Source organism: Haliotis cracherodii, unplaced genomic scaffold, assembly GCF_022045235.1.
Source record: "Haliotis cracherodii isolate W230 unplaced genomic scaffold, xgHalCrac1.p SCAF_20, whole genome shotgun sequence".
NCBI classification, from domain to species: Eukaryota; Metazoa; Mollusca; class Gastropoda; order Lepetellida; family Haliotidae; genus Haliotis; species Haliotis cracherodii.
The window spans coordinates 9,064,532-9,084,259 of NW_027266276.1; the positions used below are offsets into that span (position 1 = coordinate 9,064,532).

The following is a 19,728-nucleotide window of genomic DNA, read 5'->3' on the forward strand; positions in this document are numbered from 1 at the left end:
TTATCTTCAATGCCGCCTCATCACACATAACACATTTCATCTTCAATATTCAATTCGACACCGGAAAATCCGCAGCTTCACCGCTCAACGATACAAGATTTTATCAGTGACAATTTGCTTCAATTTGTAGGCACTCAGCCTACTTCAGACGCATTCCCTTCGACACATGTAGACTTGCGTGAGTGGTATAGCCACCCAGACGCCTCTGACTTCCAGATTCTCCTGATTGTCAGTTCAACTACGATCCAAACGTAAATAACCGTTACTTACAGTTTCGCAAACGTACCACTACCGCGATGGCATCGCCAATCTACGGTATACTAACAGTGCTATGCTACTGTGGTATTACTACCATCGTACCGCGGACGTATCCCATTGCCATCGCAAAGAATTCGCGCAAAGTACGCGCAGAGTTCGCGAAGGGAAGTGGCAAATGCTATGAACAGTACGGGAAATGCGAAGAGAAAGAGCACCTTTTTACATTAGTACAGTAATGTGCCGATCTGTACATGTAAACTGTCGGAAAATATATAGGCGTCAACAAAAAATGTCGCCGCTGCATCCTTAGTGAGTGACGTCCATGTTGCTGCTCTACAACGACCCAGTCTTCGTTACAGAAGACGATCCTGTCGCTACTGATGGTATGTTAATCCTTAACTACGTGTGTTACCTGTGATGAATAATTAAGTGTAAGTGATCATGACATACAGATGCGATTTCTTTGCAAATGTCCATATGTATTTCAGAAAAGTGACATTGATGATAACGATACGTTATTTACTGCATGATATCGCTTGATCAGGATAAAAGGATATCCGGTTTTGAATTGTAATATAGTATTTTTTTGCGGAGCATGAGATGGGGATGAGGCATGTCCAAATAGCTTTAATCCTGCATGCCTCGACATCGAGGTGACGGTTTCTGAGAGGAGACAACACGTCTAGAAAAAACGACACCCCCATTTATTCAATATATGACCATTATTCAATAAAGAGTCAACTTCAAAGTGTGTTTTGCTTTTATGGAGGTATAAGCGTAAAAACAACATATCCGAACACTATTTGTATTTACACAATGTGCACACAAGTTTTTTTCACCTTTGTACCTCCCAAAACCCCAAAACAAAACACAAAATGCAAAAAATTGCTTGGTCTGCCAATAAAAAAACATGGAATTACTTGCAATTTCATGACGGAAGTGAACGGTGTGTGAGAAGTCTTACAGTTAGGTATTGGGAATCTTCATTCTCATAACATCCTACAGCTCTGATGTTAAACTTTTACTGGCCATATTGTTGAAACATATATTCTCTGTCAGTTTTTGTTTATCATGAATTACGAGACTAAACAAATGAAACTGAAATGTCGCCCTGTGGCCTTAGATATCGAATAAAATGTCATTATGTCGGTCCTGAGTGAAAAAAACGTGAACTGCCGGAACGCTTATGATAGGTAGTTTTTCAAAGTTTCGTTTTACTAAATTATATTAAATTGAAAAAAATAATTAGCATGAGTATGTTGCATTCGGGATTCGAACACACGATCAGCCGAACCTGGTAGGACTAAGGAAGCAGTAAATTATAGACAACAACTCATCCAACACTCCGACCGATCATGGTGCTGTAGTTCTTAGTGCCTTATAGGTTTTCATATTTGGTGCAGGTTAAGCATAAAGAACACACAGGAATGCACTGCTAGATGTGGAATATTTGCCATTTGTAAGGTTATAATAACTATCATCAGTATTTTCGATGCAGCATCATTTCCCAGAATTCTCACAAATCGGTCAAACTTCCCTTTCCAGCTTACACACAAAACAGTCAAACTTCCCTTTCCAGATTATTCACAAAAAATCAAACTTCCCTTTCCAGATAACTCACAAAAATTCAAACTTCCCTTTCCAGATAACTCACAAAAACAGTCAAACTTCCCTTTCCAGATAACTCACGAAACAGTCAAACGTCTCTTTCCAGATAACACACAAAACAGTCAAACGTCTCTTTCAAGATAACTCACGAAACAGTCAAACTTCTCTTTCCAGATAACTCACAAACAGTCAAACTTCTCTTTCCAGATAACTCACAAAACAGTCAAACTTCTCTTTCCAGATAACTCACAAAAACAGTCAAACTTCCCTTTCCAGATAACTCACGAAACAGTCAAACTTCCCTTTTCAGATAACTCACAAAACAGTCAAACTTCTCTTTCAAGATAACTCACGAAACAGTCAAACTTCTCTTTCAAGATAACTCACGAAACAGTCAAACTTCTCTTTCAAGATAACTCACAAAAAGTCAAACTTCCCTTTCCAGATAACTCACAAAACAGTCAAACTTCTCTTTCCAGATAACTCACGAAACAGTCAAACTTCCCTTTCCAGATAACTCACAAAACAGTCAAACTTCCCTTTCCAGATAACTCATAAAAATTCAAACTTCCCTTTCCAGATAACTCACAAAACAGTCAAACGTCTCTTTCCAGATAACTCACGAAACAGTCAAACTTCCCTTTCCAAATAACTCACAAAACAGTCAAACTTCTCTTTCAAGATAACTCACAAAACAATCAAACTTCTCTATCCAGATAACTCACAAAACAGTCAAACTTCTCTTTCAAGATAACTCACAAAAAGTCAAACTTCCCTTTCCAGATAACTCACAAAACAGTCAAACTTCTCTTTCAAGATAACTCACAAAAATTCAAACTTCCCTTTCCAGATAACTCACAAAACAGTCAAACGTCTCTTTCCAGATAACTCACGAAACAGTCAAACTTCTCTTTCCAGATAACTCACGAAACAGTCAAACTTCTCTTTCCAGATAACTCACAAAACAGTCAAACTTCTCTTTCCAGATAACTCACAAAACAGTCAAACTTCTCTTTCCAGATAACTCACAAAAAGTCAAACTTCTCTCGAAATTCCCCACAAAACAGTCAAACTGGTCTGTGTCGTTTACTCACAAACCAGTCAAGCTGCCTTCCTTTGCAGATACAATTAACTGATACACAATGCCACCAGCTCTTGTGAACTTCTTGTGTACCTTTTTATACTTTTCTCATCTTGGGATTCACATGTCAGGAACAAAAAAGTGACATTCTTTCCACTCTTACGCACTGCCCATAAATTACCAAATTGGACAAGACAGATTTTCAATTTGTCATGATTAGAAAGGATGTTGAGCAAATGATGATAAAGTAGTTTGTTTTCAAATTAAAGCCGGGCAAACAAACTATCAAATTAAAGGACAGAGGACACGTCGATGTCGTCAACAGGCTATCAGTTTTGACATTTTAAAGGTTTTCAAATTTCAGGCGCACTTCACAGAAATAGTAGAGCCATTAATCGCTTAGCTTTCATTATAAGCAGTCAAAACTGTACATTGTAGCTGAGGTTTCAGTCCAAAATGTACATTGAAGGCAAGAGCTTTACTCGGTGCCAATTCATATTGTAAATGTATGTAAGAACTTTACTAGGTTTGTGTCGGGGAAACGGTTGGACCAGTCGTCTAAGTTGTGTCCCCTTGGCACGCCAGGAGACTGTGGTTGTGTGTTTGAATCCCGGTTTGTTCTAATTATGTTCCGAGTTTAATTTGTCAGCACCATAATCGTGCTCGAGGGCTTCCCTCATACATTAAGCTGACACGTCGTTATACTCGAAAACTGCTGCATTAAAGTCCAGTTCACTCACTCACCCACGAGGTTGCAGCCTTAAGTTTACACAATACATTTTTCGATTAATGTCTTTAGTTTATTCTCTATTGCAAGTGTGAACTATACAAAGGTTAAACACCGATGGAGCACATTGTACGTTATATCGGTTGATATTTTCTGTTGAAAAGATTTCCCATTACCTCGTGCGATTAAACAGAAGGGGCAGAGTTCTCAGTTCAGCTGGTTGCGTGTCATCGTAATCGACGATGTGGATGATTTGATCCTGTATAACACGATTATTTATAAGCCATCGTGATAAAGTTGGGCAACAGCCTCCTGTGGCAAATAACATACATGTGCATTCATAAATTCACTCGCATTGAAGATAATAGCATCCGCATGATATTACAATTCACAGTTTCTGAAGAGGAACTCGGACTTTTTTTTTAATGTATCGAAGTGACATTACTATGATTTGTTAATTAAACTAAGATCTTCCATATGTTGACTGTGGTTCCCATGTAGTCTTAGGCGTCACAATTATATATGCAGAGTTGCTTCCCTTAGGCGGGTTCGAATCCCAGTGTTGTTTCTAGGTTTGTCAACACCAGGGTCTGTGGGTTGCACCAAAGTCTAAAGCCTACATGATTATCATCCCCAGGGAACTTGACATGCTCTGATATAACTGAAATACTATTCAAAGCGGTGTCGAACCCAGCTCATCCACTGATAGCTTCACTTCGTGGCAGTGGTAACGGCGATGATATTGCAATAATTGTGTTCTCATCTTAGATGGTAGTCGAACCCACGTCCTTCAATTTTATCAAAATACAAAAAAATATATCGCCTCATCCGTATTGGGGGGCACGGGTGGCCCAGTCGTCTAAGACGCCGCGATTCGCTGTATAGAGTTGCGTCCCTTCGAACGCGCCAGAAACCTATGATTGTGCGTTCGAATCCCAATTCGCCCCGATTATGTTTCTAGGTTTGTCAGCACCATACCCGTGCTCGTGGGTTTCACCGAAGTGGTAAACATCTGAGACCTGCATCACTTCGGGCTTTCCTCCCACATTAAACTGACACGCCGTGATATAACTGTAATACTGTTAAAAGCGGCTTTAAACCCAACTCACTCACTCACCCATCCGTATTGTGGTGACATATTTACAATGAACGTTTCAACACTTGACACAATATTTAATATTTATTTTTTTTAAAGGGATTTATATTTATAAAGGAAAGTGACAACGAGGTTATGTTTAAATGGAAAATGTTTCCAAGTGCGGCGAACCTTTACCGCTCAAAATATTTGATCTGTAATGACTATTCGTGAAAAAATAATCTTATTTTGACATAGTCCAATAGACAAAATATAGAGCAGTTTCTAACATGACAACACGCGACTGCTCACTTCTCTTGACTGCGATATCTGACCAGCGGTCGTTCAACGGAATCCCATATCAAAGGAGTGTTAAATCGTATTGACATGCGAGACGTCAACGTAACGTACTGGGCACCAGATTGACCTCGTTTTCGTTCTCGACAAAAGACGACGTCACGAAACTGCTTCCTGAACCGTCTTGCGCTGAACGAGTACAGATAAAAGTTCACGGCGTGGGTAGAATCGCACATGACGTAAGCGAGCGTGTCCAGAAGGTACACAATGGCTCCTTTCGTCGTGGTCATGGGGGCGGTTAAGGACGTTGAGAGAATGAGAAAGACGCACCGAGGAGTAGTGAGGAGGATCATCACAAACGCCGACGTCACTAGCATGACGGTAATTTGACGTTGCCTATACGACGTAAAATGGCCATTGTCCTTTGCCTTACTTCGGTTTAGATACCTGCTTACCCTTCTAGACATCACAATCCCTGCAACGATGAGACTGTTGAAGAGCAAGAGCAAAGCAAAGGGTAGGATGGCATAGATCGCGACATTAATCCAGTACCAACATTCCGTGATGAACCCAACGTATTCTGCATGTACGCCACAGTAAGCTGTGTTGGGTGGGTCTGCGGGGACGTAATCAGTCGTCCAAAACAAATGAAGAAAAAGAGCTATCAAAGGAACCGTTATTCCTCCGACAACAATCAAAGATTTTTTGAAAGTCCAATTCTGACCAAGTTTCAAAGGGTACCACACTGCAGCGAATCTTTCCACAGACAAAGCTACAAGAATCCAGTTGCCAAGGGTGATGAGAAAGTTTCCACAAAAACCAAGAAATTTGCATCCAAATGAACCGATGTCAACTCCATGATCTGTCAGAACAAATATGAGAAGCTTGATGACGATGGCGAGGTTGTCGACGATGGCGAGGAGGGCGATGTATACGGTGAGAGACCGTGTTGGAGACATCTTGATGATTGTGATGATCGTTGCACTGTTGCCAGGAAACCCCAGGAAGAGGATGACCCACAGGTAGTACGTCTCGATGTTGTACGCTACGTTATCAATAGCTTTCCAGTTGCTTGCATCAGTGGCCTCCGTCGTTGAAGACGTTGTGGAGTAGGTAAAGTTGAACGTTGTCGATGCCATTGTGGTGATCAGATTGTGGCCCCTGTAAACAATTACAAAGAAATATAATTCATACAACTAATTAGTGTATTTTACCAAAACACAAGACTTCAGATGTGACAGGAAGGGTGACTTCAATTGTCCAATTGTCCCTTCAAGTTAAGCAAAATTCCAGCAAAAGTTGTTTTATCGGGTTACAACAATCAAGGCCTGGCAAATTGGGTAATCTGTGACCAAAATCATATCCGATACAATTCCCTCGTTTGACTTGTACCATGTGTTCCCGTCTTTTTGCTGGTAAAAAGATTATTGCCATTGTATATATGTCTCTGTAGACGTTACATCATACGAGGTAGCATGCTCTCAACTCTTTTTTTCTTGTACCATCACTATATGTTTTTTTGGTGTTGTTTGTTCTTTAACGCCGGAATATTCCAGCTATATGACGGCGGTCTGTAAATTAACGACACTGGACCAGGCAATCCAGTGACTGACATCGTGAGCATCGATCTACGCAATTGGGATTGTTGAGATGCACCAAGCAAGTCAGCGAGCCTGACCACTCGATCCCGCTAGTCGCCTCTTACGACAAGCATAGTCGGCTTTCATTTCAAGCATGGGTTGCTGAAGACCTATTCTAACCCGGATCTTCCCGGGTCGCCCATAATGTAGACAGATGCTGCACGTGCCAGTATTAGTATTATAGTATATTGTTGTTTATTCCATATGTGTTATCATAAGGATGGCAGTACATCAGGTATAACATTTTGTGAATATGTGCTTAATGTTCACCAAACTTCATGTACTTTTACTATTCATAGTGAACCCGTTAGTCGCCTCTTACGACAAGCATAGTCGCCTTTTTACGGCAAGCATGGGTTGCTGAAGCCCACCATCATTATATGATATATGACTAATATATATTTACTAATTATCTAATTTTGATATTATATTACTAATTAGTCATTCATAAACACATGCTCAGTACATATCCGTGATCGTACAGTGGTCTTCTTATTAAGACTAAAGGTAAGCGCCACACAAAGCGGTAATATCAAACAGGAAGGACATGCTCAGCCAAAATCTGATGGGACGAGGATGCCGAAGTCATCTGTCCACAGTTGCGCGACAGAGTCGTGTCGGAAACGAATGTAGGTTCAAATCCAGGATCGATCCCGATTATATTACGTTTGCCCAGCACTGAAGCTTTCAGCCAAAGGGGTAAACGACTGAGACCTGCATCACTTTGAACTTTCTTCTCCCATCAAGCTGACACACCGTGATGTAAGTGAAACAGTGTTCTCAGCCGCGTTCAACCAAACTCACTTACATGGCGTGGATATGACACGGATCAAGATTGAATCGAATTGAGGCGTGGGTGTAGGCTGTTCGTGAACTGCTTCGAAACGGCACCAGCATTGCATTTGTCTTGCGAAAGGTGCACCAGAATGGGCCAGTAAGGCAGCATATAATTTATTATCCATACTTAAACAATTGTTCAAATTCTACTGAATAACAGCAGGTCTGTAAATAGTTCAAAAGTTCACGACGCATTTGGTTGGTTGGTTGGTTGGTTTGTTGTTTAACGACGCCGCACTCAGCAGTATTCCAGCTATATGACGGCGGTCTATAAATAATCGAGCCTGGACCAGTCAATCCAGTGATTAATATCATGAGCATCGATCCACGCAATTGGGATCGATGACATGCATCAACCAAGTCAGCAAGCCTGACCATCCGATCCCGTTTGTCGCCTTTTACGACAAGCATAGTCGCCTTTTCGGCAAGCATGCAAGACACAGTTGCAGCAAAACTTTGCAGTTGTCGTTTTCGTCAACATCGCGCCGTATCTGTAACCCTGTTGAGTCTTAGACTATTATGTACCCCTTCCACAGTGAGACCTCGGTAACACACACACGCTTCTCTGGGTTTCTATCGCCTGAGAGGCTATACAACCATGGAAAATGTTACATCGAGTGATCATGACGTTAGGCCACACAAACATGTTTTTATCATGAAAATTAATCCAGATTGAAAATTTGGCAAGGTGACCAATCTTTTACAAACAGCGAATGAAAGATGACACCACGGGCTAGATACTCCAAAATAAGAGTGAGTATAAAAAATAACTCTATTTGACGATAAAAACCTAAAATGTGAAAATTAGGAATGGCTGAATTCGGAACTTTGAAAGCAAAGCAAGGACCGGCTAGTTTTAAAAATATCCGCACGGCAATGAGGAAAATGTTTTATTTAATACTTTTACGTTGTTGTAGTTTTCAATATATACTTTGATAAAAACGAAATTCGCATAAAACACAAGTGCTTGTGGGTATCTCAGACATCTTATCTTTGAAAATCAATAAATTTCCTCTTTTTTTTCGGCACAAAGGTCATGCTCATGTGGTTGCAAATTCATTTTTTACATAAGACTTCATTGAACCAGTTTATTTATACATAAAATTATCAAGCAACAGAATATTTTTAACAAATTGTTGCAGGATTGCGTGATGGTTAAATAGACATAATCACATTCAACAACTGTTCTTTCAATTTTCAATTACATAACAAAAACTCATAACTCTCTATACTTTCTTCAGCTCCTTCGTTTATAAATCACATTACAAGCACGTGTTTAATGTCAAATACTCTGGATACCTGCAAATGTGCTTTGGCAAATATCGCTAAGATTGTCCACGAACTAGATATCTTACTCTGGAACATACACCATCAACGCCAACGTCTCGAATATCGGCCGAAACAGATTACATTGGCCGTAACAGCATATCGATATTGGCTGAATGGAGTTGGTCCCGATTGTTGCATGTCTGTAGGTCCCAAATCGCGGAAGGGTCCGACCCCTAACTGCTCTAAGGTAGAAACTTAAGATTTCCTGCAGAATCCGAATCAAATCTTAAAAAAAAGATTCAAACCCAGATTGCAAAATGATCCGAACAAAAACGCCATGTTATCCGAGCCAAGTCCCGAGTGAGTGGAATTCAGTAATTTCAGGGGGGCACGGGTGGCCCAGTCGTCTAAGGCGCCGCGATTCGCTGTGCAGAGTTGCGTCCCTTGGGCACGCCAGAAACCTATGATTGTGGGTTCGAATCCCGGTTCGCCCCGATTATGTTTCTAGGTTTGTCAGCACCATACCCGTGCTCGTGGGTTTCACCGAAGTGGTAAACGTCTGAGACCTGCATCACTTCGGGCTTTCCTCCCACATTAAGCTGACACGCCGCGATATAACTGGAATACTGTTAAAAGCGGCGTTAAACCAAACTCACTCACTCACTCACTCAGTAATTTCAGTAGAAATTCAGTGATTGTCAGTGATTGTTTTTTGTATTGGAAGAATGACATAAAGTACGACTACAGTAAGCTACGATTATAACAAACACTCTTATAACGAACTGACCGATAAAACAAACTTATTTCTTAGTCCGGGCCATTTGTGGTATATATGCTTATAACGAACTACGGTTATTACGAACTAGAATTAGTGGTCCCTTTGTGTTCGTTATGACTGTAGTTTACTGTATTTGTGTTGAATTGGCGGACAGTTAATATGTTAATAATACATGCATGTTCTACAGTCAAGTCACATGTATTGTCAATTGGATATATAGTATTATAGAAATAGCAGAACTAACACCATGGGAAATCGCAGTGACATAGATAATGTATGTTGAAGATAAGAAAGTTGTTTGATGGACGTAGTTCAAATGTACACGTCACATCATTATGACGTCACGACGCAGGCCTTCCAGTCAGCGAGTGTCCAATCAGATGGCTAGATTCGTTAAAGACAAACACATATTGAGTAGCGCGTTGCTGACTCTCCGTGCTATGTCTGCATTTACTGAAATGAATGAGTGAGTGAGTGAGTTGGGTTTAACGCCGCTTTTAACAGTATTCCAGTTATATCACGGCGTGTCAGCTTAATGTGGGAGGAAAGCTCAAAGTGATGCAGGTCTCAGACGTTTACCACTTCGGTGAAACCCACGAGCACGGGTATGGTGCTGACTAACCTAGAAACATAATCGGGGCGAACCGGGATTCGAACCCACAATCATAGGTTTCTGGCTTGCCGAAGGGACGCAAATCTGCACAGCGAATCGCGGCGCCATGGACGACTGGGCCACCCGTGCCCCCTGAAAATGGAATGAGAATGACGTACAAATCGCACCAAATTCTCTCAAACAAGCATTCACTAGCTCGCTTATGTTTTGTCTGTGTATTCATATTCTTAAGAAATCTCTGCCAAAAACAGAATGCCGAATGTACGATTCCGACTAAGTCATGAGCATGTGTTTATGAATCACTATCAAACAGTGACGATACCAAGTGTTCGCGAAAGGGTGTGCTTATCCTGCCCCACTGATGGCACCGTCAAAAACACATGCAAAGGCAAGTTAAGGGTTCACTCTAAACAATACGGTTGCAGGTGGCACCCAGATCGTACCCATGTTGGGAATCGAACGCGGGTCTTTTTAACCTATAGGCACCTACCGCTTCCCTGACGTAACGGTTCTTTGAAATCTTAGTAGAAAGAGCACGCTCAAATGTACCTCAAAAGTTGTGAAATGTAGACAATGTAGACACCAATCACCTCTTTTAATGAACAACTTTTTTGTCATACTGAATTTATATATGATGTATGATGATTTTGCGAATACCATCGAGAAATGTCCATTAAATTATCCCATCAGAACACAATTTCTCGTTTGAGGAGAGAGAAGCACCAGCGGGCATTATTGTAATTAAAAAAGGCCGATACATGTGGAGCTGTGTTCATTTTCGATTCTGCAATTTATGAGTGTACAAAAAACAGTGTCCAGATATTTCAGTGAGTGAGTGAGTGAGTTTGGTTTTACGCCGCTTTTAGCAATATTCCAGCAATATCACGACGAGAGAGTGAGAGAGAGAGAGAAAGAGAGAGAGAGAGAGAGAGAGAGAGAGAGAGAGAGAGAGAGAGAGACTACGAGCGAGTGACTTTGTGGTGGGTTTTAACAGTATCTGGGATTCCAACGTCCTCAATGGACGACTAGAGAACCCGTAACCTCCAAATGGAAACCTCCAAATGGAATTACACAATGATTTTGCAATAACAACATGAAAATTAATCCTAGTCTAATTACCAAAATGAATTTTGTTCAGGCGCATCGAGTATGGACCAGACAATCCAGTGATTGACATCATCAGCATCGATCTACGCTATTGATATACATGCATCAATCAAGTCAGCCAGCCTGACCACCCGACCCCGTTAGTCGCCTTTTACGACAAGCATATCGCCTTTTACGGCAAGCATGGGTTGCTGAAGATCTATTCCACCTCGGGTTTTCACGGGTCACGTCACGCCTGCACACACACACATTATTCCGTTATAAACTACCGTTAATCTGGACACGTGTCAACCCGAGCTGATTGACTCGACACTGCACCGTCCGGAATAACGGGATTTCATTGTACAAGTATCTCTTATAGATATACAATGTATCACTTGTGTTCAGAACACTTAACAGGCGGAATACTGTATTCCAGCCATAACGTTTAAAATCCGAAGCAATATTGAAACAAACATGAACACATTCTATTTAATGTAATTCGTAATAATTACGATACGACGTTCCTCGCGTTTCCTCGAATCCCAATGTCGTAGATCGATGCTCATGATGTCAATCACTGGATTGCCTGGTCCTAGACTCATTTATTTACAGACCGCAGTTATATAGCTGGAATATTGCTCAGTGCGGCGTTAAACAACAAACAAACAAATCATGTATTGTAAGAGTCAGATTATACAGTATCTCCACGTTCTTTAGGCTAATTGCTTTTCACGTTATTTCATTAAAACACTGATATTGCAAGTATCCTAGGCATGCAAGTTAAGAAGGACTACTTACATTGACGGTGAGGAGATGGCAAGATGAAGTCAGCTCTCAAAGACGCCAGAACTACATGTGATAACACAATCGATCACAGTCGCGACTCTGTCGGGTCTTATTGAACAGGATCCCCGGAGGGCCACACGGATCAGGCGTTGCTTCTTCTGCTGCAGCAGGGGTTTATTGCGAAATAAATAAATAAATAAATAAATGTTTCAAAGCATGTGTTTATATAAATAAATAAATAAATAAATAAATAAATAAATAAATAAATAAATAAATAAATCATGTGTTTATATGCATTAATAAATAAATAAATACATAAATCATGTGCTTATATGCATAAATAAATAAATAAATAAATAAATAAATAAATAAATAAATAAATCATGTGTTTATATGCATTAATAAATAAATAAATAATTAAATCATGTGCTTATATGCATAAATAAATAAATAAATAAATAAATAAATAAATAAATCATGTGCTTATATGCATAAATAAATAAATTTAAAAAAAAAAAAAAAATAAATAATGTTTCAAAGCATGTGTTTATATGCACAACATAACATAACCGCTTTTCTCCATCTTCCTTTTTACTCCATCGTCGTACATGTATATGTGTTCAAGTGAGGGGCGGGGCTTGCTGAACGCCATGATCTCAATGGAATACTTTGCAAAGCAGTGTTAAACCCAACTCATTAACTCACACATAAGCCAATGGTTCAGATGATGTCAGACGAGCAAAGACCCGTTAATCATGTATTTGTATAACTGAATTTTTACATACCTGAACACATTCAAAATCGTTATTTATTTTGTTGCTTAAATTTACCACAAAACAAAATCTTGCTTTACAACATCGTCTACAACGGATGAAGAATATCGTCACACATCGAATATCCTAATCTTGGATAATGTTTCAAATTTACAATTTCCTTGTTTTTTTCTCGCAAATATAAACTGCCAATGCAAGAAAAAAACCAGTCTTGATTATCCGCCGAAACAGATTCCATTTAGCGTAAAGGCTCAATGTGAATAAGTCACTAAAATCAGTGATGACACTTGGTGCTCGCGGAAAGGGTTATCATGTCCTGTACCCGTGAAGATCCGGGGAAGAATAGGTCTTCAGCAACCCATACTTGCCGTAAATGGCGACTATGCTTGTCGTAAAAGGCGACTAACGGGATCGGGTGGTCAGGCTCGCTGACTTGGTTGATGAATGACATCGATCCCAAATGCGTGGAGACCCGTGAAGATTCCGGGGTAGAATAGGTCTTCAGCAACCTATGCTTGCCGTAAAAGACGACGATGCTTGTCGTAAGAGGCGACTAACGGGATCGGGTGGTCAGGCTCGCTGACTTGGTTGATGCATGTCATCGATCCCAATTGCGTGGATCGATGCTCGTGATATCAATCATTGGACCGTCTGGTCCAGACTCAATTATTTACAGACCGCAGTTAGATAGCTGGAATATTGCTGAGTGCGGCGTTAAACAACAAACTTACCAACCAACCAATTGCCTGGATCGATGCTCATGATATCAATCACTGGATTGTCTGGTCCAAACTCGATTATTTACAGACCGCAGTTAGATAGCTGGAATATTGCTGAGTGCGGCGTTAAACAACCAACCAACCAACCAACGAACCAATTGCGTGGATCGATGCTCATGATATCAATCACTGAATTGTCTGGTCCAGACTCGATCATTTACAGACCGAGGTCATATAGCTGGAATATTGCTGAGTGCGGCGTTAAACAACCAACCAACCAACCAACGAACCAATTGCGTGGATCGATGCTCATGATATCAATCACTGGATTGTCTGGTCCAGACTCGATCATTTACAGACCAAGGTCATATAGCTGGAATATTGCTGAGTGCGGCGTTAAACAACCAACCAACCAACCAACGAACCAATTGCGTGGATCGATGCTCATGATATTAATCACTGGATTGTCTGGTCCAGACTCGATCATTTACAGACCGAGGTCATATGGCTGGAATATTGCTGAGTGCGGCGTAAAACAACAAACCAACCAACCAACCATCATCATGTAGTGCCCTATCGGCACCCGCCAGTCACACAATTTGCATTAAAAAGCTCGCGTTCCCCGTATGATCCTCCACATATCAACCGATGTCAAAATGCTAAAATTTACAACCGTCGACGGCAACCAATAACCTGCTGAGATTTAATGATCACGGTTCGCATATATTAATGATCAAATTAAGCATGTCTTGGTTAGATTCGGGGACACATACTTAAACTGAAAGCTACGAGCTTGTACCTTTGTCCTGTGCTCAAGACAACGAACTTAATTGACAAGGAGCGATAGTGTTGAGAAGTGGTTAGTGCCCTTTCAATGCGGCTATTTCCAGAATAAACAGCCAGACTCTTGCAGACAAGTGTCAGCATGAGCAGTGTATTGGGATATGTGCCAGTTGATGACAATAATCATTGGCGGCCTTTACATTTCTCTAGTGCAATGTGGCCCGACAGATTAATGGTTTGTCATAAAGGGCATTCATCCTGCCTCATCAATGTGTCTCAAAGTCGATCATCTGCAGAGGATATCCCTACAACCCTCTTGTTATACTTGGCTTAACAGATGAGCTACCCCAATCGTCTGAGGCTTTGCAATTCGATGTGCACAGTTGCCTTCCTCGGTCCTACCTACAAAGAGAATACTACACTCATTCTCGTTAGATACAATTTTTTACGAAACGAGTGGACTTTCTATGGTATCTGACCGAGCGAAAGCGAGATCATATAACATAGAAGTGAGGTGAAATAGGGTTTAACGTCGCGTCCAAGATTATTGCACTTATTTAGCGACGTGCATGTACGTGTGTGTGTTTGTGTGGCTGCTTGTACTAGTCCGGACTAATGCCGATTTATAGTGCTAGCACACTGAGATACCATGCCGCAATTTAACATGAATATCCCACTCAGACACAGTAAACTGACTCCGAGCGGTCCAGTCCTTGTTTTAGCCCCTTAATGTCGAGCGCCAGACAGGGTAACAACAAGTACCATCTTTTAACGTCTTTTGATATGACGCGGCCGGGGATCGAACCCCGGACCTTCCGCTCTCCGGGCGGACGCTCTACCACTAGACCACGGAGCCGGTCTATAACATAAAAATGGTATCTAACGAGAATGAGTGTGGTATTTAATTTATTACCCACGTTAAATATGTATGTAAGTGTAAATACATAACAACTTTGTTCGTTGGCAGACCAAACTAAAACCGGTTGCAAAATCTAGAATATTGATATATGCCCAAATATGGGCATTTTTGACATTCCTCTGCATACGCATTAACAACATGCGCCTGCAGTTGTGTTTGCAAACATAACAGCACCGACGCTCAAGATCCTTTTGGAAGAATTTCTTCGACTTATGAGAATTCAAGCGCCATGTTGTTAGTACGTAGGACACCTATAAGAAAATTTGAAAAGTCACATTAGCGCCGCATTTTGAATATCGGACCAACAGTCGGGGTCCCGTCTGTGCATTCAAAATGGTTCGGTTTCCTTGATCTATCACGTGAATTTATATCATATCCGTACCATTTTGGAAGAGGGAAATCAGAGTGTTCGCCAAAGACATTCATATTTAATGTACCACCCTTTACTGAAGAGGTGAAAATGAACACGCTCAAGTCTGCCTGCATGTCAGCTTCGAACGAAGGGCAACTTCACTACCGGAATAAGAAAAGACAACCGTGATCTAGTCAGCGTTTTACGCTAGAGTTAGGAGATGTTATTGTTCACCTTTGGGATATTTTGGGCCACATAATTAGAAATCAGGCACACTTCGACGGAGTTTTCGAATGATTTGTATCGGAAATGTTCGCTTTGAGTGATCTGGTTGTGCAGTCGTGAACAAACAACTCCGAAGCAGTGCCATAAAATACGCTTCGACGAGGACACCGATGGCACAACCGGATCATCCCAAATAAGTCTACATATCATTCCAGATAGTTTAAACTGACTTCATTTCACCACGCTTATCCTTTTACGTTAAATCAAATTGGAAGTTGCGAAAGTAGTCGGGTGCGTCACGCTCATTGGGACCCTCGATCTATTGAACTCTATTCGTACATTGTAAATGGATATAGCTGGATTGTGTGGAAGCACAATGCATAACTTATATAGGATGCAAACCGAATTTGACGCGTGTGACTATCTTGTTTGATTTAATCAAGTGTTTGTTAATATCCCTCGCTCACATGAGATTGCTTCAGTTCTGCCTTGTAGTTGCAAAATGAATGACGTCTCGCTATTTTTTATGAATGAAAAAAGTAGTCCCGGTGTGACAGAGGTAACGGTTATCCAATCAAAACGAATAAAACAAGGTCAACCTTGTACGACACACGTGTGACGTACGGATTTAGTATCTCACCACCTGTATCTTTACCACGTGTGTAATAAAACCCAATACGTCGCCCAAATTATATTACTGGGTTTGTCAGCACCATACCCTGCTCGTGGGTTTCACCAAAGACGTGGATGTCTAACGCCTGCATCCCTTTGTATTTGGGCTTTCGTCCAACATCAAGCTGACACGCCGTGGTGTGACTGAAATACTGTTAAAGCAAATTCACTTACTCACTCGAGACCAATATAATCAAACCACCCTGAAGCATTACGACATCATCCTGTGAGTCTCGGCTCTAACGCAGTCTGAACACCGAAACTATAAACTTAATGTGGGCCCAGATGGAGAGAGCCCCACCAATTAAACATTTGCATTAGATATACTCTAATCACAGCCCTTTACAAAAAAGCACTGATCTACCTTTTGATCGTATGGCGGAAGTGATAGCGATTGAAAAGTGAAACGTTTGGGCTTTGGGTAGCGATGATGGTGATGTTTGTTGTTTAACACCGCACTCAGCAATATTCCAGCTATATGACGATGGTCTGTAAATAATCGAGTGATTGACATCATGAGCATCGATCCACGCAATTGGCATACGATGACATGCATCAGCCAAGTCAGCGAGCCTGACCACCCAATCCGTTTAGTCGCCTCTTACGACAAGCATAGTCGCTTTTTACGGCAAGCATGGGTTGCTGAAGACCTATTCTTTGTTGGCACCACAAAGCCAGTGAACCATAAGTGTGTAAAAGACGTATCCAGTGATATGAAGTGTAGTAACGGACCAAGGTGGATGGGTGTTCCTGTTAAAGGTTAACTCCATGCTTACAAATAAGAATAGTAACGCGGGGGCCTGCGTCGATCTAAAAAAGCAATCAGTTATCAAAATAACGGGGGTAATGCAGGAGAAAAACTAGTAATATGAGGGCTTTGATGAAAACGATGAGTACACAGAACCCTCTATAGTTCATCCACAGGTTGGCCTGTGGCAAATCGTAGCAGGACTATTTGAAGCATGAACCATTTTATTTACCGACACATGGTGAACCTAAATGAAGCACTCATACGTCAAGACAAATAATGCAAAGATGTGGCAATATTTCTAGCACTTGGAGACACAGGCAAATATGTCCTGCAGCGATAAGTCTACATTAGCAAAGGTTGTTGGTTTGTTTGGTTTGTTGTTAACGCCGCACTCAGCAATATTCCAGCTATATGACGGCGGTCTGCACATAATCGAGTCTGGACCAGACAATTCAGTGATTATCATGAGCATCGATCCACGCAATTGGGATACGATGACATGCATCAACTACGCCAGCGAGCCTGACCACCCGATCCCGTTAGTCGCCTTTTACGACAATCGTATCTAACTTGTGTAGATCGATGCTCATGATATCAATCACGAAAATTGTCTGGGTCAGACTCGAATATTTACAGGCTGCGGTCACATAACTGGAATACAGCTGAGTGCAGCGTTAACCAACCAACCAACTTCAAGTTCAAATATAACGTGAGTCGTACTTTAACATGGCTTCGGAATTGTTCCAGGAACTACAAAATATAACGTGAAAATCCGGAGTTACATGATATTGCTTGTATCTTTGTCTAACACTGAAACAGCCATGGTCCATTTTAGTCAAATCTTAGCTTTCTGGGGATAAATTCTCTAGGAAATCCTGATTGTGGAATCGGTACGTGCGGACTTCATCCTGGGACACCGTGCATACTACCGCCAAACACTTAACCCAATTGGAATAAGCACACATCACTGATTCGTGAATAAAACTGACACTAATCATGAACATATGTCAATTATCCATGGACAGTTTGAATATCCAAGGCCGGATTGCTGACCAGACTGACGCAAACGTTCAAAGAGAAAGACAAGTTGGACATAATCCTGTTTCACATATGCAGGCGACTATGAGTCTCGGAAGAACACAATTGGCGTGACAGGAGTATTTTTAGTCCTGCACCATGACCGTGGAATATATTTATTTTATGAAAAAATAATAATCTAGAAATGCATACAAAAGCAAGTCTAGCCAGCTCAAGCTAGCTCTATTCCACAATGGAATTCACAATTCTGAAATCAGCATAGGGAATTTTTTTATTTTTAGAGTCAAGAAGGATATTGTGTAATATAAGATTTCAGAGACTAAATGTTAGTCTAGAGTATTTTTTTCTTGCTGTTTAAAGCCACTGTCAGCAATATTCCAGATACAAGACAACGGTCTGTAAAAGATCGAGCCTGGACCAGACAATCTAGTGATTGACATCATGAGCATCGATCAATGTAGTTGGGATACAATGACATGCATCAACCATGTCAGCGAGCCTGACCACACGATCCCGTTTGTCGCCTCTTCGGCAAGCAAGGGTTGTTGAAGACCAATTCTAACCCGGGTCTTCACTTGTTGGTTAGTTGGTTTGTTGTTTAACGCCGCACTCAGCAATATTCGAGGTATATGACGGCGGTCTGTAAATAATCGAGTCTGGACCAGACAGTCCAGTGATTAATATCATGAGCATCGATCCACGCAATTGGGATCGATGACATGCATCAACCAAGTCAGCGAGCCTGACCACCGATCCCGTTTGTCGCCTTTTACGACAAGCATAGTCACCTTTTACGGCAAGCATGGGTTGCTGAAGACCTATTCTACCCCGGTATCTTCACGGGTCTCTTCACTGGTGACCTTGTATACAGATATATAAATATAAACAATATACACCTGCATCTACCGACCGAGAGAAATAAGTTGATTGATCAGCAGGTCATGGTACGAATCCTTGGTTCGCCAAGATACTTAGCCCTGACTTACAGCATCATACTCCAGCTCGTGGGTTTCACGACCAACGCCAATTTGGTTTCTTCTCCAGATGAAGGTGATCTGACACACTGTGATTTAGCAGTTAAGATGTTCAAAATGGCGTTAATCACAACTGGCTCCTGATCACACACATATGAAGTGAGGTGAAATGGAGTTTAACGCCGCGTCCAAGGTTATTGCACTTATATAGTGACGTGCTTACTGTATAGTTACTCCGAGCCGACCAGTCCTTGTTTTAGCCCCTTAATGCCGAGCGCCACACAGGGTAACAACAAGTACCATCTTTTAACGTCTTTTGGTATGACGCTCTCCGGGCAGACGCTCTACCACTAGACCACAGAGGCGGTCACCACATATGAACTTATCAGCGTTGATCTGAAATAGTTTAAGACATAACGAATTTCTTGCTGTTGATATGCCGTACGTATTATGTTGAAAGATTG

General features: G+C 41.2%; 1 protein-coding gene across 1 annotated transcript; it reads right to left on the bottom strand.

The window, feature by feature from the left end:
• Positions 1-5,057: 5,057 nt before the first annotated feature.
• Positions 5,058-6,143, bottom strand: LOC139470476 (mu-type opioid receptor-like). Its single transcript, XM_071252884.1, has one exon. It carries the CDS (start codon positions 6,003-6,005, stop codon positions 5,058-5,060), a length of 948 nt encoding a protein of 315 aa, XP_071108985.1. The 5' UTR covers positions 6,006-6,143.
• Between the last annotated feature and the right edge of the window lie 13,585 nt (positions 6,144-19,728).